At 45.8% G+C, this 26442-nt stretch overlaps 1 protein-coding gene across 5 annotated transcripts in view; it reads right to left on the bottom strand.

Annotated features, from left to right (window-relative positions):
- The window catches only part of TGH (SWAP (Suppressor-of-White-APricot)/surp domain-containing protein), a 190234-nt gene that overhangs the window by 29857 nt on the left and 133935 nt on the right, over window positions 1–26442 (bottom strand). For all 5 annotated transcript variants that reach the window (XM_087699069.1, XM_087699070.1, XM_087699068.1 and 2 more), the window contains exons 10-13: window positions 22439–22516; window positions 22113–22257; window positions 1689–2169; window positions 934–1230 (exon numbers count right to left, since the gene is read on the bottom strand). In XM_087699069.1, coding sequence (XP_087555195.1) covers window positions 934–1230; window positions 1689–2169; window positions 22113–22257; window positions 22439–22516 — 1001 coding nt within the window. The remainder of the gene's footprint in view (window positions 1–933; window positions 1231–1688; window positions 2170–22112; window positions 22258–22438; window positions 22517–26442) is intronic.

The following is a 26442-nucleotide window of genomic DNA, read 5'->3' as shown; positions in this document are numbered from 1 at the left end:
ACAGGTCTAGATGGAGAACTCCAATCCCCCATGATGGCCCTCGGCCGGACCATAGGGGTGATAGATGCTCCAGGTGGTACTATCAATGCGTCAATCAGCCATGCTGAGAGTCGTGACTCTGTGCACTGGACGGGCCGCCTGTGCCAAGGGCCACTGGATCACATTCCGCGGAGCTTTCCACTGTGGAGGGATTCGAAAAATGAGGCTCAAATGCGGGACCTCAGCTCCAGCCCACCAGTTAATGTCCATCATGCAGCCAGGCCATTGCTGCGCGAACAGTGCTAGTCCTTCATCTCCCATCCACTGGGAGATGTGGTCCTCCACCTAACTCTTTAACTCCTCTATTTGTGTCGTCGACCAAACCCCTGAGTGGGAGGACTGAAAGAAGAAGGTGTAGTTTGGTCCATCCGATGGTGCTAGTAGATTGACCTTGCCCCTCCTTGACTTGCGAACCACAAAGATCCCCACCTCTAGAGGTAGTGGTAACTCTCCGCACTCTGCAACTCTCAAGTAGGACCATGAGCCACTGCGGAAGAACTCCTATGGCAACAGCTGTGCCTGTCTCTGGAAAGTGTGACAAGCGGTAGGGGCAGATGACGTGATGGCTGTGTAGGAGGGGGAGAACTGCTAGTGCAAGGAGGATGTAGGTGTGTGGGGCTCATCACCTCCTATTGGGGGGGTGGGGGGGGGGGGGGGGGGGGGGAGGGACCTATAAAACATTAAAACCTATGCCTGTTAAATCACGTTGCCTCTTTTGCTGGACCTGCTGCACGTAAACTATGAGTAAAACTAATACACACAACAAGCTCACCCAAGTCAGGCATGATCACACTGAACCAATGTTAGATCTTCCATACATACAGTTGCAACAAAAGATGTGTTATTGGATATAAGGTGCTAGATTTGTTCACTTAGAAATTTCCAATTAAAGACCTTGTCAGAAGTCTGTGGAGCGAAACGATCGTTCATCAACTCTTGCAAATCTTTCACATATCGACTAGAGGATGGATCTGGAGTACTTGTAGATGCCTTTGATCCTTGAAAGTTGTGAGAAGCAGCCTCAAATTCAATGTTTTCCTTTGCTCGTTCCTGTTCTGTTAGAAGGCTACATGGTGTCGACTGCACTGTTCGTAGACCACCTTGAAACTTATCTTTCAAGAACTGCTCAAATCTTGCCTGCTTGGCAGGATTGTCTTTAAAGGGTTGAGATTTGAAAAGAGAGTCTTCAATCTGCAACCACAAGTTGCCACACCAAAAGCACCTTTAAAAATCAGTTAACAATAACTGACTTTTACATAACATGTATAACACAGATATATACTTTGCCTGCCTAGACTAGTCAGACATACATATTTGATGGAGAAATCTTGTACTAGTTATCCATATACAAAGTTGCTGAACACTCAAAGAGAATTCAGCCAAAAGCTCAAAAGCACTCGTGCAAAATATCATACTGAGGTCTATCCAATTCTCATGTGACATATGTAGCTGTACGTACTCCTAGTGTCTGTGTCGTAACAACGTACATATATATGAACATATATATGTATATATTGATGTGGACATGAATATAGATATGTGCAAAAAACCAAGTGAAACTCAAATAACTTTCATGATGATATAAAAAATAACAGGATCGAAGATAAGCAGAAACAGAATGAAAAGAGGCAATAACACATCTAGGACACCTGGGAAGCAGACTTAGTAAAAGTACTCGACAGAGCTGACTGCAAACGTTCACGATCTTTCGAGCTAATCAAGGGTGTAATTGTTGTCCGTTCCAAAGGTCTCTCTCCAAGGATTTCTCCTCGCTGTGCAGAATCTAGGCCTGCAACCTTGCTTGAAACTTGTGGTACAACTTCCTTTCCACATTTCATAACCTTCTGTTGTTCCTCCCAAAGTTTACGCCTATAATACTCATGACCGTTGCCTCCAAAGAGAAACGCAAACCTCGAGTCATCAGATCTCTTTTCCTTCATAAGGTTTTCAAGTGTCAGGCCACCTTTTGCAATTAATGTGGCCACACCTTCAATCATCTTACACAACATCATGTCTTCAGGTGGAATCACTTCAGCAGGCTCAGATTGCAACAAATTTCTCTCTGAATCTAAGGAATCCAAGAACTTATGCATCGGTACAAAATCTGGAGGTATGACAGGAGGAGGAAACCTGCAAAATGCAAAACATATGTAAAGACTATCATAATAGGTTACACTTCACCAACATGAAGTTTTCTTTTACACATTGTGAAGTTACAGATAAAATCATGAACCCCTAAAACGTACCCCTGCTTAGGGCCAGGTTAGTGCATCTCAGTGCTTGTGAATGTCCAAAAGGAACAAAGCATCTCTGTTCAAGGTATGCCATAACTTGATGTGATGGATAAAATCTTGTAATCTTACTGGACTTCAAAAGCTGCCCCACTAGAACTCTAGCTAAGCATCCCCAAAAGATTGGTTGGTCTCCAACAGTTTAGGAATTCCAAATTCCAATGTGTTCTCTTTGGCCTCGAGTTGGGGCCTCTTAGATCTCTAAATCACCATTGACAGAGCGGGGGGAAGTCTGAACTTGGGCTGAAGGCTCATGATTCCAGATTCACTGACCTTGTTTCTGGTGTTCTCTTCCTCCTCTTCACCTCCTTTCTCCTCTATATCTTCATCTTGCTCCTACAAGGCATCTTCATCCACAACCCTCATCCTAGCTCTACCCCTCTAATCTCCTCCAAGCACTAATTCCCTGGCTCTACCTGCCTGCAGTTTAAGGAAAACTGCCACCACGTGTCCATGCTCTTACAACTCAAACATTGGGAGGCCAAAGTCTCCACTAGCTTCTCTCAATCGATAGTAGGAAAGAGGATGGATAAAGGGAGGCATACCAATGTGTGAAGGGACTATCATCCTCATTCAAAGGTAATGGAGGGATCCATTCTTCACAGAAACCATGTTGGACACTCCCTCTCTATACTACGAATTCGAGCGTGCTGCTAATCTCTAAGAGTAAGGGAGTGAAACTCTCAACCGCCTCAAGGAAGGAGGTGGTGCTTGCAACACCATCTCCCAAGGCAGAAGAAATCCTTGTGTCCATCTCTTGAAGAAAGGTATTGTGGTGTGAAGGCTCAACAAGTACTTCATAAGGACCTCCTCAATTTATTGGAAGCTGTCAGGACTTAAGCTAAGCATCCCATTAGAGCTACTGCAGAAGGTAGCCTGACAGGTGGTCATTCTTCAACTAACTTGCAAGCTAAAGAATGCCTTTAGAGTAGCAACTATAACTCTAAGAAGAAGGTTTGGTTGTGGGAGAACTGCACAGGGTGACATCAGTCAAGGTGCAAGTAGGGACTGCTTTGGAGTCTCTAGTGGTATGGCATGGACAGCATATAACCCACCGAGCACACGACTTAAAACTTGTCTTTTGCTCTGTGGTTCAGGCCCAGAGATAGTCTCCAAGCAGCTTGAGAGGTGATGAAGCTCCAATGGCCTTGAGAGAAGGCATTGTACTTCTACAAAGAAATGTTGACATGGGCAGCACCACTCACATGATAAAATGTTGGCCAATGTGCAAGTAGGAGTGCTTCTAGAGTCTACAATGATGTGATAGGAACCTAATATAATCAAAGCAAATAGTGTCCACCCTATCTACTAATTTGTGCTCCAATCTTGAAGAGCGTCCATTGATTGGGAAAGTTTGGTGAAAACTCACTCGGACCAAGTGTGGCATTCTCAGAGCAAGTCAGGACTGGTGTTGCGGGGCCTAAGCCAGGGGGTTGTCTATTATGCATTATCATCCAAGGGATGCAACAGGGCACACAACCTCTAGGATCAAGTATGCCACTCCAAGAAGCCATACCAAGACATTAATCTATAAGCTTGAGCTGGTCCCATAACAAGCACAATTTTATCATAGTTTTACTTCGTAAAAACAACCCCAAAAAGTACTATTTTTGGCAGTATGAAAAATGCCCAAAAATCCCCCAGGAAAGGACATGTTGTGGGAATCCACTTTCATTCACGATTATCCATCATCTGACCTTCAGTCGTTAGCCATCGCCCATCTCCTTTGTTTCCCACACCCCATCAGTAGTTGCCACCCAGCTGCCTTTTCACTACTGCCATGCTTGAAGGACATTGTTATCAGCTGGAGATCATTGTTTTGCTGCTGCCCATCCCATTGTCATCCTCTAGAGACTGTCACTTGCTGTCCATCATCCTCGCAACTTGCTGCAGCTTTGTTTTCAGCAGATGAGCTCTCATTTTCTGCACATGAAGGACGACCAGCTGATGTCATCAGATCTTCATCATGTGCTGCTCGTTAAGCTGCCATTTCTGAGCCTCCCCACTTCGTTTTGGAGTCATCCATGACATTGTGTTCATGACGACTCCATTTTACTCCTCCGTTATTGTCCATATCATCGTCAGCCCCACCAAAATGCTGTTGTAATTCAGGATCTATCACGAGTACCATAGACTCTAGGATCTCTTCTCAACATCTCTGGTATCACTGCTAGCCCACCCTACCAAGGTCTTAGAGACATGGAGGTTCAAGGTCCCCATTGCATAATACCGTGGTCACTCACCATCATTGAGCAACATCAGACTATTTCATGATATGGTCGTACTTTCTATGTTTCTCTATGCTTCCTATAGCATTTCTTTACAATGAATAGTCAATTGTAACCAATCATGAAACTCAGCATAGGAGGGGGTACAACTCCTTATCCTACTTAAGGCTATAATCGTAGAGTATTGTGTAGCTCATACTGATTGAAATTTTTGCACTAAAAGGAAGGTGTCCAGGTGGTTGGTTTGTGACTAATATTGGGTCGTGCTAGTATCAAAGGCCATCACTTTTGATTGCATAGGTTTGTAACCCTTGACTAAAGGGGCTGCTTGCCTATATTTGATAAGTTTACTATGAGGTAAGGGAACGGTTTAAACGATTGCTACAAAGGAGGAAGGGGGATGGTGGTAGGCGAGGATATAGAAGGAATGGAAGAAATCCGTAGAGGGAAGGTTAGGTGGTGAGGAAGGACAAGAGGTTGAAAGTGAATCAGGAGAAGTGAGGAGGGGAAAAATAATTAAAAATAAATAAAATAGGTGGAATTGTTGAAGGGAAGGAGAGGTAGGAGGAGGAACAACAAGCAGAGTTTGGAGGAGGGAGGGAGAGTCAATGAAGAGCTTGGGGGAGAGAGGGAACTAGGTGGTTAGGAAGGCTATTTGTGAAGAACATAAGAAGGCAGGGTGTGTGGTTTGAGGTGACTATCACTAGGATATTTCCCCTTTTGTGTGAAGTGGGGACATGCAATGGCTAGAAGGTTGTGTGTGGGGCAGCTTGAGGGTAAAGCAACTTTAGATTGAGGCCTAACCATCATGGGATGATAATAACCATCTATGACATGTTATGTATCTTAATTAGTATATCCCATTATGCATATGCTAGCTTACACATCCATATGGTTGGTCAAAGCACTTCAAATATTTAGGCTTGATTTCATGCAGCTACATCAACTCCCTACAACAATGTAAATTTACAAAACTGAATAACTTTAGATCCAGCTGTTAGCTTTTTTTTTTCTAGAGAAGAGAAAAAATTCTATTAATAAGACTTGAAAAACATATCCCAAGGCAAAATTCAAAATACGAAAAAATTCTATTAATAAGACTTGAAAAACATATCCCAAGGCAAAATTCAAAATACAAAGTAGCCCTATAGGGGACTTCCATGTCTCAAAATATGTAACTAGAGGAAGTCTATTACAAAGCCAAAATGAATAACCAATCGAGAGGTCTATAATCATCAGTGACACTAGCTAAACAACTGTCATACGGTCAAAACTCACACCAACTGACCACCAAAGCCCCGTTTTTTTTTTTGCAAATAAAGTGTGGCTAATTATATTACTTCAGAAAAACCTTGAATAAAAGAAGTGCTCCTGCTCAACAGACTAGCTGGAGCTGATACAGAGTCACAGAAATATCAAATATATAGGCCTCTCAAGGCGGTCTAGGGGGGATGGGGGAAAGAAGCCATGGAGGGGGGTGTATCGCCATATGGGGCTGCCTGCTTGCATCACAAAAAACAAGTCTTGACAGCCCCAGGTACGCATGAATTGAAGACAGAGCTCCTGACGAGCTCAAGACTTGCCCTGCACTTGGTCCCATCGGCCGCGAAGGGAGTGGATGATGGAGGTCCAGAGCTCTGCCAAAGTTGCATGAACAAAAAGTCTCTCTCCTCCAAAAACCTCCTGACACCACGCCTTCCAGACATGCCATCCAGTGAAACTTCCTACGATCTCCCATACCTCAAAGCGGCCTGTTGTGGGCTCCAGTACCTAGCGAATGGGTAGAGTCTCCAAGCCGACTACTGCGCACGACCCAGCCTCAATAAGGAAGATCGTGTGTCCTGCATCCTAGCCTCATACAAAAGATGACGAGCCTGGCTGAGTGCCTGCCAGCAAAAAGCTTCCCATGAGATTCATCCAAGGCTGGGTGCTATGTGGCGGAGGATGCGGCATGCTCCTCTCCACACTAGCTATGCCACCTCACACGACCAAAGGCAGTGCTTTGGGGTTTCCAGAAGCTGCTGTGTGCAATGTTTACATCCTCCATCCTTCTACATCTAGGCTAACCAACTCCCTACTCCCAAGCCTCCATGTGCCACTAGCCATACGAAGTACAATACCCTCCTCGGCCTCCAGCTGTCCCATAGGCGGCGCCAGAAAGTCCGTCCGAAAGCATTCGTGATGCTGTGCTCCGCCTAGTACCTACTACGCGACGACGCCCAATCCATGTCTTCCTGCATCAGCACATGTCTGCTAATCCTTGCTGTGTACTCCGAGAACCTCGATGGCTTCTTGGTCACAGCTGTGGCCGGCCATAACCACTCACCCGGGTCCCACTCCAGCTCATCAAGTGGTCTACCCTCCCAAATTCAAAGGCGCCACTCCCGGAGCTCCTCCCAAAAAACATAGAGGTCCAGTCGCCATGTCTTCCCCTGAAGGCCCACTACCCGAATCCTCCTCCACGAAAGGACAGCTATCCCCTCATCCTGCTGCCCTCTGTCAAGGGCCGGACGCCCCCCCTCCTGAACGATGAGGAAAGTCCCATGCAAGGTGCCGCCCACTCTACCTGCCACCTATAAGGAGATACCTGTCGTTTGAAAACTTAGCGGCCCATATCCTCCTCTACGAAAGGACAACTATCCCCTCATCCTGCTGCCCTCTGTCAAGGGCCACATGCCCCCCCTCCTGAACGGTGAAGAAAGTCCCATGCAAGGTGCCACCCACTCCTCCTGCCACCTATAGGGGGATACCTGTTGGTGAAAACTTAGCGGCCCATACCTCCCCAAGCTCTACCGGCTCTCGTACCAAGGGGCCAAGCCACTCCTAAGGTATTGCTACGTCAATCTCCCTTCTCAACATGATTCCTCTTTGGAAACACGATGCCCGCTGCAACACCTCCTCATCCACCAACCTATATCCCTCTCTCCAGGTCCTGATGGTGCAAGCCACGCCGGCCTCCCAGCCAGCCCACTGGATGTGGAGGCGCTCGCCAATCTGTACCCCCTCCTGATCTCTGACCTAGGGATTCCAAAACACCGACTGACACTCTATCTTCTCCTGGCAAGCTAGGGGGCCTTGAATTAGGGCCTTACAGAGGCCATGCCACACATGAAGTAAGCTACGTAGGAAGGGGGATCTAGGGAATGTGATCTGGGTCGTTGTGAAGATCCATCTCAAGGACGGTCTCAAATTTCCGCCAAGGCTCGGTCTGCACTCTTGGAGGCCCTCCTACAGCAGGATCTTCCAGGTCTACCCTCCTGGTGTGAGACCACGGTCTACAAGCTTATCCAAAGGGTCAATACATTGATACTCTGGGTCAATGATCCCAAGCACTCGCTTTGATCGATGGCGGATGATGGTCGCCCACGCCACCTTGGCCCGAGAGTCCCTGGAACCGTTCGACCCGGCCTAGAGGAAATTCCGCACTAGGTAGCGAAGCTGTGCAACACAAAATGAGGACAAGCACCAGCATAAGGCGATGTACCAAGCCATCGCTAGGAGGACTTGGTTGACCAACAGGGCTCGGCCCGCTAGGGAGAGGTGAGCAGTACACCAGTAGGTCAGTTTCCTCCAAATAGAGTCGAGGACTTGGAGAAACTGTTGAGCGAGGGTAATCTCAAGTCCCACTTGGAACCCTAGGTAGCGGACGGTCTGTCCTCGGCACACCCATCTAAATCCCAAGTGGACGCCCCACTCCGTACTAGAGTCCGGGCTGTAAGAAATCAAACTGACTTCCGCCAGTTGATTTTCGCTCCTGCGGCAATACAGAACACCTCGAGAGCTAGTCTCACTCTCTCCAGCATCAACTAATCGTCCTCTATGTAAAGTATTGTATGATCTGCATACTCTGAGTCTAACAGCTCCGTCTCCTCTCTCACTGAAAGTTGGAGGCCGCATAACCCACTCACACATGATTTGAGAAAGTGAGACATCGCCTCTGCAATGAGTAGGAATAGATACAGGGCCAGTGGGCAGCCATGCCATACTGATCTCTCCAGCACAAACTCCTCCACTCTCTTGCCACCTATGAGAGCCCTGCTAGTAGCCGATCTGTAGAGTGCAAAGACCCCATGGATCCATGCCTAGGGGAAGCCCAACCTCTCCATGCTGCCCTCCAAGAAGTCCCAATCCACCCTGTCATAGGCTTTCTCAAAATCCAGGAGTAGTACAGTCAATCCCTAACCACTGTGCTGGGCCCACTCTGTCGCCTCAAAGAAGGTAAAGACATTGTCTAGGATCCTCCTAGCTTGGACAAAGCCTGTCTATGTGTCATGAATGATGTCTGGAAGCACGGAGCAGAGTCGCCTACCAATCATCTTTGCCAATGCCTTATAGACAACTGGCAACAAGGTGATCGGTCTCCATTGGGATAGCTCCAACCAGTCTCCCCCTTTGGGAAGGAGACTGATAAGACCTGCCGATAAACTCCTTGGCATCCAACTTAAACTGAAAATCTCCTGGAAAACCAATAATAAGGGGTCCTTCACTACCTCCCAGAAGGTGGTGAAAAAGGCCTTAGAGAGGCCATCCTCTCCCGAGCATTTCTGCTCGTCTTGTGTTTGGAAAGCCTCCTCTAATTCCTTCTCTGTGAAGGGGGCTAGGAGGGAGCGTCCCATCTCAATAACGAGGGACATGATGTGATCCCAGACCTGCTATCTACAACGTTGTCCTCTGGATGAGGCTATCTCCTACTGGAAAAGGCGTCTGTAGTAGTCGGTGGGAATCTCCATCACCTTGTCTGGGCTAGAGCGAATCCTCCCATATTGATCCCGAGTGCTGTGTATTTGCTTTCCTGAGGTGCGGGGCTGATGTGCCTAAAAGAACTCCCTACACATCGTGTCCCCCTTCTGCGTCTAGAAGGCTGCTGAGATGTGGAATGAGAACTCCAAGCGCCTGTCCTCTAGGCCGGTGATGGCTGCTCATGCGCGCAAATCCTATGCGTGGAGGATGGGATCCCCTGGTGTCTCCTATAATAATCTCTGCGTGGCTACTAGGTCCTGCTGGAGTGCTCTCTCCTCCTCCCAACACTGTTGTCTCGCCTGTAGGGATGTCTCTTGGCAAATACTGCTCGACTCGGCCTCTGCAACCTCCTCTACGATCCGGTCCATCTTGCTCCACTCCCTAGTCCAAATCTGCTCAATCTGTCTCTTCACCTCCTCTTTCCTGTACATCGAGTCAGGGATCCGACAGGATCATGTACATAGGGAAGATGCTGGGGGATCAAGTATCAGGAGGACCGGGCAATGATCGGACAGAGTGGTGCCAACCAACTGCCCTATGTGGCCTCCGCGAGAGCATCCCCACTCTCCCACATAGAACCTATCCAACCGCTCCAACAGCAAGACTCCGCCTAGCCGCCTGTATCTCCATGGGAAGTCCAACGACCTTTCCCTCCTGTGGAAAGCTGGGTCTCTCCAAGCATCGCGAGCTCCTACTGCCAGTAGGAAGACCTCCAATGCCTTCTACTCCTCCCCTGCCATACCCCGATAGTTTCTAACTCTACCCTACTGGTCCTCTAAGGCCTCCAAAATGTTGAAGTCTCCTCCAACAATCCAAGAGTCCACCTCTGGGAGTCCTGATGTAATCTCCACCCAGAACCCGTTGCATGCCCTAACCTCACTGGGGGCATAGACATTGAGGACTCTGAGGCACGAGTCCCCAATATCCAACCTGACCCATAGACGCCTCCCTGCCACAATCGCCCCATGATCCCATAGGCAGGCGGTAAGGCTCGAGCCAATAGAGGTGTATACGCCTCCACTCCTACCGTGGGCATCGATGGCGTATTCCCAATAGGTGTGTGACCTGCCTAGGAGAACCTTCCCTACCCGATGGGCTTGGGTGGGGGTGAGCTTATACTCCTGCAGAAGTAGAAAGGGCCGGCTGCAACTCCTGCCGAAAAATCAACTTCCTAGAACCTCGTGTCCCACAATAGTGGAGACTATTCACATTCCAAGATGCGAGGTGTAAGATCATGGGGAAACCTGTGACTCAGGCATCTGTTCGGTGTGAAAGCTGCTGATGAGGAGGAAGAACTATGGGGCATGCAAGTACGCTTTGCCATAGGCCTGGACAGTGAGCTCCAATCCCCCATGGTGGCCCTCTCGCAGACCATAGGGGTGATAGATGGTCCAGGTGGAACTACCAATCCATCTATCAGCCATGTTGAGAGTCATTACTTTGTATACTAGTAGAAACCGGCCGCCTGTGCCAAGGGCCACTCGATCACATCCATCGAAGCTCTCCACTGTGGAGGGGCTCGTAAGATAATGCTCAAGTGTGGGACCTCGACACCAACCCACCAATTAATGTCCATCATGCAACCTGGCCATTGCTGTGCAAACAGTGCTAGTCATTCTTCTCCCATCCACTAGCAGATGTGGTCCGCCACCACTTGACTCTTCACCTCCTCTATTTGTGTCGTGGTCCAATCCTTTGAGTGAGAGGACTGAAGGAAAAAGGTATAGTTTGGTCCATCCGGTGGTGCTAGTAGATGGACCTTGCCCCTCCTTGACTTACGAACCACGAAGATCCCCACCTCTAGAGGTAGTGGGAACTCTCCACGCTCCGCAACTCTCGAGTAGGACCACGGGCCACTGCGGAAGAACTCTTGTGGTAACAATTGCGCCTGTCTCGGGAAGGTGTGGCGGGCAGCAAAGGCAGATGAGCTCGTGGCTGTGGGGAGGGCAAGACTGCTGGTGCGAGGAGGATGTAGGCGTGTGTGGCTCATCACCTCCTGTGGGAGAAGGGGGGTAGGTTTGGGGGGGGATCACCTATACCAGGTGCGGATCAAGGGGTGTGCTCGGCACGAGAGGTGGTTGGGGGGGGGGGGGGAAGATCGGGGGATGGTGGGGTGGTCCGAGGTAAGTGGCGGGTGTGGGAGGGGACTAGTGGCCCTGGAAGAGAGGGGGCGCTGTAGGCCAGGGTCAATAAGGGATCCATGGGAAGTGGAGGGGGGTGGGTGTGGGGGCTATGGGATCTCAGGTGAGGTAGTCTATGGCACCAATGGTGGATGTGGGGGACTACGATCCTACAGGGTGGGACGGGCAAGGGGGGCTGCGGAGTGCTCTGCCGCCAAGGAGGCATCACTTGTCCTCCTGCTCCTTGCTGCCGAGGCTCTGTCTGATGAGCTGGCTGCGGCCTCCCCTGCAATCTCCCTCTTTGTCATCTCTAGGCCCGTGTGAAGCCGTCAGCGTCTACCTGCAGGCTTGTTGGCGGAGCCGCCTTGGCTCTGAAACCCATGCAATGTGCTGCCTGATGCCCAAAGTCATGGCAGTGGGGGGAGGCCCAGCAAAATGACGAGGAGGAGGACCCAGGAACACAACGTGGTAGCGAGGATGGGTGGCACGGCTTGACGCTGCGACGGGGGGAGCAACGCGATGGCAAGCGGCAAGCAAGAGGGACGGGGGGCGCGACGCCAGTCAGCGGGGGGGTTGACAGGGTTGCGATGGTGGGGGTGAGGGCATCGGCATGTCAGTAGGACTCGTTAGATTTCAAAAAAGAATACCAAAGCCCCGTTAGCATAACTTGTCACCACTTTTGCCTTTTGACACCCACTACATCCTTTGGTTCCTTTGCCTATTACCATGAAATAACTACCATGTGCATCACATGTGCTAAACAACCTTGCACATTTGATTAGTAACTTAATCAACTCTTATTAGCAAGATTAAAGCATCTCAAAATTTCACAAGCCTCTTCCACTTAATCCTAGCAATGGAACCATAAGACTAGCCTCCCTTCTCACATAGGGTGGTCATTCCTGATCAAGCACTTAATTATAGCAATCAGTAAATAAACATAAACTGAAATATGCACTTCACCTTTATAATCTTGGATAGTAAACACCCTGTTGGCGCAAAAACTAAATCCCTTTTGGTATTTCTTTAACTTTAATGACTCATGGACTAGATACAAGCTAAGATTCCGTAATCTCCTTGGTTGATCCAAAAGCCCCTTGCTGTAGATGCAATCAACACAAAAATTGGGGGCCAATTGAATTTCACCCAGGATTTGCACTAATTGGACCTCAAAAGGCCAAATGTTGCCTCAAATTCACAAAGCATGGGATGATATTCAAATTCCTTGATAATTTCATAAATTTCAGGTGCTAAATTCAGTGTGCATTGCCTTCTACCGATGACACAAGTTCCAAGGTGGCTGTTAAACCCTAATTTCTACGGGTTAACAGCAAATTTCCCTTTGTTGTCCACCAAATTTGGCTAGATCTACTCCAAATAGCTGAGATAAGCTAAGATCTCTTAAGAATGGGATGGAATAGGTGAGAGAATGCCAGAGAGAGAAAATTCAAAGATTCCTCACACAAAATGGCTGAATTCTCCTTGCAGCTTGTCAAATTTGCTGCTATAGCTGCTGGCTACTGCCAAGGAGGCCCAAAACTACGGACGTCAGCCTCAAGATATTGTTGCCTCATCTTGATGGTCCTCTTGTTGATGCCTGATCCCCTAGGGCCTCTGGCTACTATCTCTTGCAGCAAATGGCTGAAAATTGGTCTGAATTCTAATCTGCATCACCTTCTCTCTCTCTCTTTTTTTTTCGTAAACCCTCTCTCTCTCTCTCTCTCTCTCTCTCTCTCTCTCTCTCTCTCTGTGTGGAAACTCTCTGAATGGCTGAAACGAGGCCCAAAAACGTTTTCTCAATTTTGCATGGGTATTTTTGCCAAGTAGCAGCTTCTAAACTCAATTTTCAGCATTAGCCAAGCATTAAATTAATTTTCATAATTAAATAAATCTCAAAATTAATTTCAGCCCTCCTAACCTTGCCCAAAATTAAATGTGCCCATCCATAATCAAATTGGCTAGGCCATTTGCAACCTGGATTGGTCCCCAACCTCTGGACAGGTATTAATTAATTAATTAATGCTAGTCGCTAGTGTCACCACTGACACTTATTGGGGAAACAACTCTCTTAGGTGAAAATTGACACCAACTTATCACCAAAGGCTAGCTAGCATAACTTTTGCCCTTGATACCCACTGCATCCTGAAGGTCCCTGGCCTATTACCATGAAATAATTGCCATTTGCATCACATGTGCCAAACAACCTTGCATGTTTTATTAGTAACTTAATTAAATGTTATCAACAAGATTAAAGCGTCTCAAAAATTCATGTCCCCGTGACAGTAAATATCTTTCCAAACAATTTTTAGAGTATCTTGCATCTCGAGTTATTGATCATCAATGCACCATCCCTTACTCACCACAACAAAATGGAGTAGCGGATTCAAGGAATAGGTTACTCATGGAGATGGCAAGATGCATGCTGAAAAGCATGAATTTACCTAATTCTTTTTGGTTTGATGCTATTCTATGCGATGCTTATCTTTTGAACAAGTGTCCCGCAAGAGCTTTACGCACCATCACTCCTAATGAGCATGGATTGGCTCCAAGCTCTCTCTCTCTCTCTCTCTCTCTCCCCATATGAGGACTTTCAGCTCATTGGCGTATGCTCATGTGCCTTCTTTGAAAAGGTAGAAGAAAAGACTGTTCACTACATATTTATTGGATATAATGCTGAAAACAAAGGATAGCCTTTATCAACCCTCTACAAGCAAGATTATTGTCAGTCGAGATGTTCTATTTCTTGAAAATGCTTCTCCCCTTACTAGACTGTCAAAAACAGCTTATCATTGATGCTTCAAACATCTTTAACAGCCGACTATCACTTTTCCATAATGGTTCCATGGCTTCTCCTTAGCCTTCATTTCCACCACCTGCAAATACATTACAACAGCCTATTCAACCTAATTACAACCACAACAACATCATCATACCTTCTTCGACAAGAAACACCCTATTCATGATCACTTGGAGCACACAAAGGCTGAAATTCAGCAGCCCAAAAGAGTCCCTCCTTGGCTGCTAGACACTCTTCCTTTGGCTACCTACACACAAGCCTATGCTTGCAACCTCTTTCTTTGGCTGCTTGCACACAAGCCTCTGCTTGCAAGGGACAAGGTAATCTTCTTGCATGTGCATTGCTGGCTATAGCATGCAATAAAGAACCTTTATGCCATTAAGATGCTTTTTCAATTGATCATTGGGCAGAAGCAATTAAGGTAGAGATTGATTCTATCCATTAGAATGATACTTGGGCGCTATGTGACTTGCCTCATAGAAAGCATGCAATAGGTATCTATCAATAGAAATTTAGATGGTTCTATTGATAAAGGGCTATGCCCAACAGCAAGGAATTGACTTTGAGAAGATGGTAGACCTTTGCCCCTACCTCTCACATTACTACAATCAAGAGTATTATTGCCCTTGCTGCCCACTATCATTGGGAGGTGCATTAGTTGGACATCAAGACAACATTTCTCCATGGATACCTCACTGAAGAGGTATATGTCTCTCAACCTCCAAGATTTGCAATCAAAGGCTTTGAGCACAACCACTATCGTCTCAAGAACGTTTTGTATGGTTTAACGCAAGCTCAATGGGCTTAATATACCTGCATGCATTCTCACCTATTGCATCTTGGATTTCAGAATATCCCTACAAAGGCTACTCTTTACATTCGACACGAGGGATCTAGTTTTATTATTCTTGCACTTTATGTTGACGACATGCTTCACTAGGACCAATGCTGGTCAAATTGCAGCATTTAAGGCTGATTTACAAGAGACCTTTGCCATGACAAATCTTGGTCTACTTCATCCAATTCGCCACCATTAAGAAGGGCATCAACAAACATCGCCCATGCAAACAAAGGGCATGAAAGCCTCGTATTTCTAGATTTCTCTTTAAACAAATACACCCACATCTAGCAATAGTAATCACCCACAATTTAAAAAATATATTGTGAACCATTGAGCGATAGAATGGACAATTTTTTGCTCAAATTGAGTCAAATTAATCTAAGCATCACCTTGGCTCAATGTGTAGAGTGTTATGAAAATGGCGTTTGGTGTCGTTTCCGTAGTTAACAGGGCCGGTACATATCCCTAGTGCACCTCCATCCCCTAACTAAGGCATAGAAGAGATCTTCTCGAATATGAGCTTAATGGTTAAGTATCCCTAGTGAAGAAATTGTGGAATGTGTGTGTGTGTTTGTGTGTACGTGCAAGTGTGCATGGCACATGCGCATATATGTACGTGCGTGTGTGTGTGTGTGTGTGTGTGTGTGTGTGTGTGTGTGTGTGTACGCGCACACGTGCACATAAACATTTTTGCAAGGTTGTTCATGACACAAGAAGTTTTAATTATTTCCAATTTCTAATGACCAGATTTCAAGTGTGGTCTGTTAGACAGTCATTTCTTGGACAGTCGTTGGACAGCAGAGTACGGCAGTGCCACGTCAGCAGGATGCCACGTCAGCACCTGCAGTCAGACAGTTTTACTGCAGTTGGTCAGTTTTACTGCAATCGGCTGCAGCCGACCTGGTGCAGTTATTTTCTATTTTTTTTGGCTATTTATAGCCGGTTTGTGGCACACTTCAGTATCTATTCACTTCAGATTCTGATCTTGAGATCCGTTGGCTGAGACAGAGTGTGCTCAGGCTGATAGAGATCAAGGTCATCAAGTCGGAGACATACGCAGATATTTCCTCTGCCCCCGTGTATATTTCTGCACTCTTATACAACATACTACACTGCAGATTTTCTGCATTTACACTGTCTCCTTTTCTCTCTCCTCTCTGTGTTCACTCTCTCTCAGTCTTTGTCCTACGCTTCCACATCGCTGCACTCTGACATGGTATCAGAGCGGTGAAGATGAACTAATTGAGGGCTGAACCTATTGGAAGAGGAGATTTCAACACGACACAAGGCTGTGTTTCTAGGATTCGAGGGCAAGCGGGAGGGCTGCGCATCGGATCAAGGCTGAAGCAAGCGTGGGCGTGCGGGAAAGGAGTCTAATCCGTGAATTTGCTGTAGGTTATTGCTGTTTGAAGGGGAGGAAGGCTGCGTTTGAGGCCTTCCATTGTAGATTTTACCTTTTCATTGCCTCCGGTGGTTGAAGAAGGTTTGGGCAGCGGAGGAACCAACCCTAGAAGGTTGTGTTTACACAGTCAGAGGAGACTGATTTTGCGTTTGTGCAGGTATGGCAAGTTAACATGTCTACAGAGACTGATTTGGAGTTCCAGGCGATAATGGACAGGAAGGTGCCTGTCCTACCAGCTCTTCCATCGGATCAAAAGCTTGATGGTCACAATTACAGCATCTGGCGGGTGATGATGTTGGCAATTTGGAGTCTTATGATTTGGCGGAACTGGTGATGGAGGAGATTAACACGCCCTCGGTCAGGGATGAGTCTAAACTCTCTTCCAATGCTCGTGCGAAGTTGACCAAGGCCCAATCTCATTGGGACAAACCGAATGCCGGGATTCGATCTTTTCTGTTTCTGTCTTGCACTACAACCGTAATAGCACACATCGAGCACTTGACGGTGGCTCGAGAGATATGGCTGGAGCTCGACCAGATGTACAACCGGATGACCTTGATGAAGAGGGTTTCTTTGGAGGTGCAGATGCGGACCTTGTCCGTGAATAAGTCTTCTTCGCTTCGGGAACACATCAACAGGCTTCGGCAGCTTCAGATGCAGGTTCAAAATGCAAGGAAGCCTCTTTCCTCCGAATACATGCCCATCACTTTACTGTCCTAGTTGCCGCCACGATTCAGTACCTTTTATTCCGCCCTTATCGCATCAAGGCGGGAGTCGAATCTTCTATGGGAAGAGTTGGTTCCTATGGTCTTGGACCAAGAGGAACAATTGAAGGGATAGAATGCTTCCAAATCGGAGGCTTTGGTTGGTCAAGCCTCTCAGAAGAAGGGGAAGGAAAAAAAGAAGAAGAAGGAGGACAACGAATCCAAGAAGGACAAGGAGAAGGAATCGACTTGTTATATTTGTGGTAAGACCGGTCATTGGAAGAAGGATTGCCCCGACAAAGACAATAAGAACACCAAGAATAAGAACACGAAGGATTCTGGAGTGGTGGCTGCACCCTTATCAGCTGCTTTTCTATACTTAGCATTCATTGAGGACTCTACATCGAAGACTTCTGATGCTACAATGACAGCTCCCCAGGCTCGAGAGTGGATTGTGGACAATGGTGCCTCACGGCACACGACTCCTTTCGATAGTATTGCCCATTTGTGACCTTCGCGTGGGCAGATTCTCATTGGAGATAGCTCTTCTGTGTCTATTGCTACGAGGGGTGAGATCCAGCTTATTCCAAATGAATTTGGTGGTACACACAGTTCCGAGGTATTGCATGTGCCAGGCTTGGGGTATCATTTGCTTTCGGTCCATAAGATTTGTGCTCTTGGTCTCTTCCTGGAGTTTGACAATGATATTGTTCGCGTCCTTGATCATGGATCGAGGAAGGTTCTCTCTGCAGGGTATGAGGAGGATGGCATCTACAAGTTGAAGTCTTCCCCAGCTTTTACCTCTCTTCTTCTTACTTCTCAGACACAATGCGAGCTATGGCATGCTCGGTTTGGCCACTTAAACTATGAGTATCTTCGGAAGGCGTCACAAGGACGTTTGTCCAAGGTTTGCCTGATATAGTGGTGAGCCATCAGCCATGTGTCTCCTACGTTCGTGGGAAATTGCATTAGGATGCGATTCCCAACAAAGCTTCTAGGCGGTCTACTTCACCCATGGGGCTTGTATCTACGGATCTTTGTGGCTCGATAAGGACCAAGTCCCTGAAGGGGAGCTTGTACTTCATGTTGATCGTAGATGATTACAGCAGGACGACTTCGGCCTATTTCTTGACTTTGAAGTCGGAGGCTTTCTCTCACTTCAAGGATTGGCATCTCTCTGAGGAGAACCGTTCTGGCCAGCGACTGAAGACCTTACATTTAGACAAGGGCAGTGAATTTATGTCTAATGAGTTTGCTCGTTTTTGTGCAGATAGGGGCATTCACCAAGAGTTTGCTAGCACCAACACTCCCCAAGAGAATGACATTTTGGAGCGGAAGAACCAAAGTGTGATCGAGATGGCACGCACCATGATGGAGCACCGACAGACACCTCAGTTTCTGTGGGGCGAGGCACTCGCTACCGCAGTTCAAATCCTCAATCGATCTCCCACTTCGGCCATTGACAGGATGACATATTTTCAGGCTTACTTCGAGACTAAGCTTGATGTCTCTTATTTCAGGACCATTGCTTGTGACGCTTATGTGCACATTCTGAAATTGCAGCGTGATAAGTTCGAGACGGCTTCCCGACGAGAGGTTTTTGTTGGCTATAGCTCCCAGTCCCAAGGTTATCATCTATTTGATCCCATCAAGCGAGATATCTACACGAGCCGAGATGTGCAGTTCGTGGAAGTTCCGGCCACAGAGGGGGGTGAGGAGCACCCCGTTTTTGGAGATCCAGGGGAGAGTTGGGCTCTTGAGACAATTCCTTTGGAGCCAGAGCCTCTTGCTGGAGATTCTTCTTCTGATTAAGAGTCTTCTCTTCCACCGGCCACCCCCGAGAAGCTTCCGCCGGTGGATGTACCTGAGTCTTCAGCAGATGAAGAGTGACAGGGAGAGGCTCCTCCTCATTGGGCCTGTGACACACTCCGAGATTCAAGGATGGACGGGGTCCCTGAGGAGTGGGAACCACAAGATAGACTGCGGAGGTCACAGAGGAACCATGCACATTCTACGGAGGTTGTTTGCTACAACTATTGTTTGTTGACCCGTGTTATGCAGGATCGTGAACCCACTTCAGTGAAGGAGGCTTTGCAGTCTGATCATTGGCGGAAGGCTATGGAAACCGAGGTGAAGGCTATTGAGAGAAATGGCACTTGGTCTCTTGTGCCTCATCCCTCTCACAAGAAGGGATTGGTGTCAAGTGGGTCTTCAAGACCAAGTACCTTAGCGATGGTTCTTTGAACAAGCACAAGGCTCGCCTTGTTGCTAAAGGTTTTGCTCAGCGCCCCGGCATCGATTTCCATGATACCTTTGCCCCCACTGCTCGTATGGCGACTACTCGAGCCGTTCTTGCATTGGCTCGCCATAGGAGATGGCTTGTCTATCAATTGGATGTAAAGTCGACCTTTCTAAATGGTGACTTGCAGGAGGAGATCTATGTTCAGCAGCCTCCTAGCTATGGATCCTCCGATGGGGACGTTTACAGGTTGAAGAAGGCCTTCTATGGCCTCAAGCAAGCTCTGCGTGCATGGAACGAGAAGATTGACTCGTTTCTTCAATCGAAGTTGGTATATCAGCGCTCCAAGGCCGATCCCTAGCTTTATGTGCACACTTCCGAGGTTGGTCGTGTGTTGTTTATGTTATATGTTGATGATTTGATTCTGACAAGGGATCGTGCACAGAAGGTCTGAGAGACCAAGACAGCTTTACATCAGACATTCGAGATGACGGATTTGGGGCTTCTTCGTTTCTTCTTGGGTCATGAGATTTATCAATCTCAGAGGGGGATTTTCATCTCTCAGCAGAGGTACCTTCAAGAGCTCTTGCTGACTTTTGAGATGGAGACTTGTTGGTCCATTACTACTCCTATGGATCCGAACTGGAATGCCACTTCACACTCAGATTCTCCCATGGCGAATGCTTCCCGCTACCGTCAGTTGATTGGGTCCTTGATTTGGCTTCTCAACACTCGTGTTGACCTTTGTTTTGTTGTGGGTCATTTGGCAAGGTTCGTGACTGAACCCAAACAGGTGCATTGGCAGGCTGCCCTGAAGATTCTTTGGTATTTGAGGGGGACCTCTAACTTAGGGATTTCCCCCCACAGGTACAGATGCTTCAGATCTGGTTCTTGCAGGTTGGAGTGACTCGGATTGGGTTGGCGATACGAACCATTGACGGTCTACTACAGGCTACTGTTTTACCTTGGGTACGGGTGTTATCTCTTGGAGTAGCAAGAAGTAGCCCACGGTAGCCCTTTCTTCTACTGAGGTGGAGTATCGGGCTGCGTCTTCCACCACATGTGAGGTTGTGTGGCTTCAGAGATTGTTGGAGGAGCTTCCTGCCCCCAGACTCGTTCTACTCTTCTATCATGCGACAATGAGAGTTGCATTGCCTTGGTGCGGAATCTTGTATTCCATGCCCATACGAGGCACATTGAGATCCAATATCACTTCATTCGAGAGAAGCTTCTGGATGGGACCATTGATGTGGAGTACTGCAAGTCGGAGGATAATCTTGCAGATTTGTTTACGAAGGCGCTTCCCAAGGCTCTTCTTCGGCAGCATTCCAGATCCCTCAGTCTTTTGACCCATCCAGGATCTGAGAGGGGGTGTTAGAGAGTCATTTCCTGAACAGTCATTGGACAGCAGAGTACGGCAGTGCCACGTCAACAAGGTGCCACGTCAGCAGGGTGCCACATGAACACCTGCAGTCGGACAGTTTTACTGCAGTCAGCTGCAGCCGACCTGGTGCAGTTATTTTCTATTTTTCTGGCTATTTATAGCCGGTTTGTGGTACACTTAAGTATCTATTCACTTCAGATTCTGGTCTTGAGATATGTTGGCTGCGACAGACTATGCTTGGGCTGACAGAGATCGAGGTCATCAAGTCAGAGACATACGCAGATATTTCCTCTGCCCCTGTGTATATTTCTGCACTCTTATACAGCATACTACACTACAGATTTTCTGCATTTACACTGTCTCTTTTTCTCTCTCTCTCTCTTCACTCTCTCTCAGTCTTTGTCCTACGCTTCTGCATCACTGCACTCTGACATGGTCAACAATGATATCGGTGCTTCACAGTTGCAAGTGGTGCAAAATGAGACGTGGACACGGGGTGGGGAGAAGTAAGTGCCATCACTTGTGACTATATAGTCACATTGAATGGGACCCGGGACGAAAAGAAGCTACCACCCCTACAATCTTCAAGTCCAAAAATGACAATCACTTGTGACCATGCTGTGTTTCTATCAAGGAACATCTAGTCATTGGCAAGTGTTGGAGTATCCATGGTGATTCTAGTGTGCTTCAACCATGGAGTATCCATGGTCAGTAGCTATTGTGGTATGGGACATGGTGGAGGTTTCTAAAGATTTGAATGTTGTCATAAGTATATATTTTATTCCACTGATCACCCATGATTTGAGAGAGGGTGTAAGTGATACAACATATCATGAATACTTAGAGCTCTATTCATGTGCATTACTAGGTGCAACATTTAGGCCATGGGCGGCTTCCTTTTCATTGCACCGACTGATCCTCTTGGGTCTTGCTCCATTGATCCACTTGGGCCTCATCCCACTATTGCCCATATATGCCTCACTCTTCCACTCTTCCTATATCACCTCATGTGGAGAGACGGATACTGAAGGCACTCCTGGACACAATGTATGCTGGTACCCTGGTGGTATTGCACTATTCCTCTCATGCTTTCATTTATGGATTCTATTTCCCATTCATGATTTGCTAACTCAATAGTGTTCTTCTTTCTCACTTTTCATTTGTCAACACTTGTGCTTCTTGTCTCCTTACTTCCATTTCTTTTGTGCATTCTCACACTCTTTTCATGAATTCAACAGGCATTACTTTGCAAAAAAATACTACGCAACACCATGGAGCTGGAGAACACCAATACAATCAGCAAGCACTGCAAGTAGTAAAACTATACCTCTCCATCTTGAATTCAGAATTTGATGCAGGTTTATAGTCAGGTAAGACGCCCTGTTTTTTTTGTGGTAGCAATTCTCTATGGTGACTTTTAGGCGTGAGAAGGTTCATCTCTTCATCACTTGCTGCAATCTCTAGTTCAAAATCTGAAAAAATAAAAAGAAAGTGGTCCTCCTTAGACATCTCTGTCAGAGAGAGGCAGGGAACCGCCAGTCCTAAAAGACAAAAGAGTTTTCATCTTACTACATATCTTCTTAGCATTAAAGTGCATCAATTGAAATATTACGACTTGATCAATTAACTTAAGAAAAATGTGATATCACAGACCTGGACCATACACGTCTTCATCTTCTTGATCCAGTTCTTCTAGTGCACCAATTCCAAAGCCACTACCCATCCTTCCAACTGCAAGGTTTAGTAGCACAAGCATGAGCTTCCAAAACAAACAATCATAGGGCAGAGATATTTTCTTTAAAAAAGATAACAGCATGTCAAACATGCCATCTCTCCACCTAAAACAATCTCAAGAGAAAACACAGAAATATGCCACGTAATTGTGAGTCTAAATGCGACTAGAAAAAGCAAATAGAATTGAATCAAGAAACATTGGTTTACGGTATGTGATTGCAAGTTTAAATGCAACTAGAAAGAGCGAATAGAATTGAATCAACAAACATAGGCATTAAATTTAACCATCTGTGCATTTCATATCTAAAATTTCTTCTTCAAAGGACAAAAGAGTAAGTCATAATTCAAAAACATCTTTTCTTGCACAGGGAAAGAGGCCAAGATGGAGGAAATGATCTCAAAAGGAAGGAAGAAAGGTATCATAAATTCTATGTCATCGGTGAGTCCACATCCCAAAGCTTCTGACCAAAAAAAATTAACTACACCTCAGGGAAAATTCCCATGATGTAGAACTTGAAAGCACAAAGAACGCCCTCTAAAGCACAAGTATAACAAATACATAGAGAGCTTTGGTAAAAGGATCAACATTTTTCCTCATGCCTTGAGTATCATCTTTTAGCAAAAACTCTGGTTGCAAGAAAATTGGCCTGTAGCAATGGAAGACTCAAATACATATGCTGGATGTGCATTAGCATACCAGGGCCATGGATCCGTGCTGTGGAGAACTTTGGCATTTTAATTACAAGGAAAGACATTACAAGGCTCTGTGCCCATGGTCAGAATGCACCCAATGGATTTCAAGCCAATTATGCCCCACCTGGTTGGCAAGACGTGAGAGATTTCTTTTCCTACCCTCAATCAAAACCTGCCTTGGATTAACCAATAGACAGCAGGATGCAACTGTAGTTCAGTGAAGGCAAGAGAGGCAGGAGGAGGTATATGATCCAAGGAATATAGTCATCTTGGGTGGAGTCTATTCAAGCCTTCCTTAATTCCAAGTGAGACTTTTTGAGTGGAAGAAAATATAAGCCAATCCTGCTAAAAAGAAGGCACATAGTCACATAGTTTTTAGGAACTCGAATGTTAGACCCATAGTAAGGTTGGAGCACACGCAGGCTATCTATAGTTAATTCTAGACATTCAAAGAAGAAAATCAACAAAGATAAGTTGGATGTGGCAAAAGTTATTTCAATAGCAGTTGTCACGATGGTGGAGAAGTACATTCTATAAGCATTCTCACAATGTCTACTATAGACCAAAATCGCATACAAGAGAGAAGTAGTAGTGTAGATATGTAGTACTATCGGCCATTTTTTGCATCTAGGAAAGCTTGCAACTCCCACCTTACTCTAGATCCAACATTTCAAAGTCTAAAACAATGTGTAATTATGTGCCTTGTTCTTGCATACAAAGGATGGGATCTATGAGGCCAACAAGTATGTCGAGAGTTTGGATAAAGCTTGTGCTAAAGTGAAGATAGATCTCAAAAAGACTCAAGAAAAGCAAAAGAAATGAGCTAACTATCACTGCACATCTCTAGCATTTGCATAGGGTGATTGGTCCTTGCCACACTTTGAGAAGGCTAGGTTAAATAAATGAAGGGTAGAGAGCATTTGTTCTCTAAAAATAGTACGAGGCACTATGGGCCTTTTCAAGTGATGCAAAGGATCAGCGAGCTGGCTTATAGGTTGAAACTATCTGATCACTAGAAGATTCACAGTACTTTTCATGCGAGTCTTCTTAAGCCTTTCCGTGATGATGTGCTCAAGGATATCACTAATGATATGCAAGTAGAGGTTGAGGAACTTGATTAGATCCTAGTTCCTAAGGTTATTGGCACATAAGGAAAGGACAATCAAGAGTAAAGTTTCCCGTCATCATTCAGTCAAGTTTCAAAATTATGCATCACCAGATGTCAAATGGATGTAAAAGGATGATTTGGTAGGATCACCTTATTTGTTACAACTTTAAAGTTTACCTTGATGCTTTTCAATTGAAGCCGACTTTGGTCCAAGCTCCATCAACTTCAACAAAGCACAGATTTGGAGCATCACCTGATGCTCAAGAGGGGGCATGGTGCTTCTACTTGCTTGGCACCAATATGATGTATCTAAAGGCCGTTTGGAGATCTTTCAAATACCATGTAAGTACTTCTAAGTTCAATCTGGTAGATACTCGTGTTTCTACAATTATACTTGGTTATATACTAGAGGAATGAGTACCACTTCAACAGATGTGGATTTGTACACTTGTGATTGGTGGTTTCCCAATCCATTGACTACCATATTGGACAACTTAGCATTGGCACAACATGGAGTAACAACCATGTGCTTAGTTACTTGGTCATGTGCATTAGTCGTTTCATGTGTTGTGTTAGATCTTAACTACATGCCATTGCATTTGCTTGTGATGTTTCAAGATGAGGCTATGTCACCAAAAATGAGAAATGAAAATAATGATATAATTAAAATAATCCTAGCATTTTTAATAAACCTAGAATTGGTATGGTGGTCATTGCACCCACAATGAAGAGTTTTACATTGTGCGTGCAATTGACAAGTTGTACAGGCCATGTGGAATAAAGAAAGGGAAAAACAAACAAGGTGCAATGTGAAACTTTCATTAAATTGAAAGTTTGCACCTTAGAATTATGTTACATTGGAATTTTTGACCAGTGAGAAACTTTTAAATGCCAAGCAACCCCATTATCATTCAATGAAGCTCATGGATTGTGTGGAGCATTGATGCATTTAGAACAGCATGTGTTGCCATTTGTAGCTCTCCTTCTCCCCTCTCAGCAGCCCATGCCCATCTTTTTGAAATTTTGGATCAGTTTGTTGTTGTTTTTCTCTCTCCTCACTATGGAGAATGCAAGTACAACAAGTGTAGAAGTTAGAACAATAGACATTATTGTTCTCTCAGCTTCGGAAATCAATTAGGCAACTCCACAAACCAGCATGTATTACTACTGCTTTTGATTTAACAGCATAGCCGGCTGAGATCCTGACTTCTCATGTGAGATCTAGAGCCTTCTGCACTTTTCGGAACAAGATTATCGCAAAGACAGTGATTTTCTCACAATTCTATCACAAGAAATCTATATTTCTCAAAGAAACAATGTGGGATTGCATTGGGAATATGCAAGGCGATTTGCAAAGCAAACACTCCACAAATTTGGGCTTACATGTTGGTTGTCATTCCTAGGGTTTTGCACCTTGAACCATTCATGTGGATTTTTTGAATAGTCCAAAGTTTGCTATTGACTAACATCCAAGGTGACAAAGATATCGAGTACCTATGAATCCATGCTACCACAACAAATGCTGGCAATTCAGCCATTTGTATCTAAATGGAGAATTCTTCAATGATCTAAAGAAGTACCAAAAGGGGCACCAAGCTTTGGGGCCATCAAGTGTCCTGTGTGGTGGAGCACTCTCACTCCAGTTATGTGTGGTTTTAATTTGTTGAATTTACTATTATGCCGAATTGAGTGTTGTCAAAATGTGGTTACTGCCCTTTGGGTTCTTGAAGGCCAATTTTAGCATCTATGTCTGTGGCAAAGCTCCTTTGTCTCCATCTCCAACTGGTACCTCTAATATATCTTGTGGTCCTTGCACCAACTTCAGGTTAAGATCAGCAGTACCCCAAAGAGGCACAAGGAGAGAGCCGAAGCTTCATTGTTTGCATTACTTCAAACAGAGGAAAGATGTAGCAACAGGTTTCAAGAAGCCCAAATCTTTTTGTGTCATTTAAAGCTAGTGCATTTTAGGCAGAGCACAAACAATGCAACTTCTATGTGCTAGGTGGATCTTTGATCATGTAGATTGTGACAGAGTAGAAACTAGCAAGGTCATTAATTGTGTAATTTTTAATAGCAAAACTGCAGCGTGCATTTTGCCCAATTGGGTAGCTCAATGGTTTAT

Source organism: Lygodium microphyllum, chromosome 18 (genome assembly GCF_053477565.2).
Source record: "Lygodium microphyllum isolate KBCC chromosome 18, Lygodium_microphyllum_v1.1.10, whole genome shotgun sequence".
NCBI classification, from domain to species: Eukaryota; Viridiplantae; Streptophyta; class Polypodiopsida; order Schizaeales; family Lygodiaceae; genus Lygodium; species Lygodium microphyllum.
Note: the sequence above shows the minus strand (reverse complement) of the source record. Positions and strands in the feature narration are given on the sequence as shown.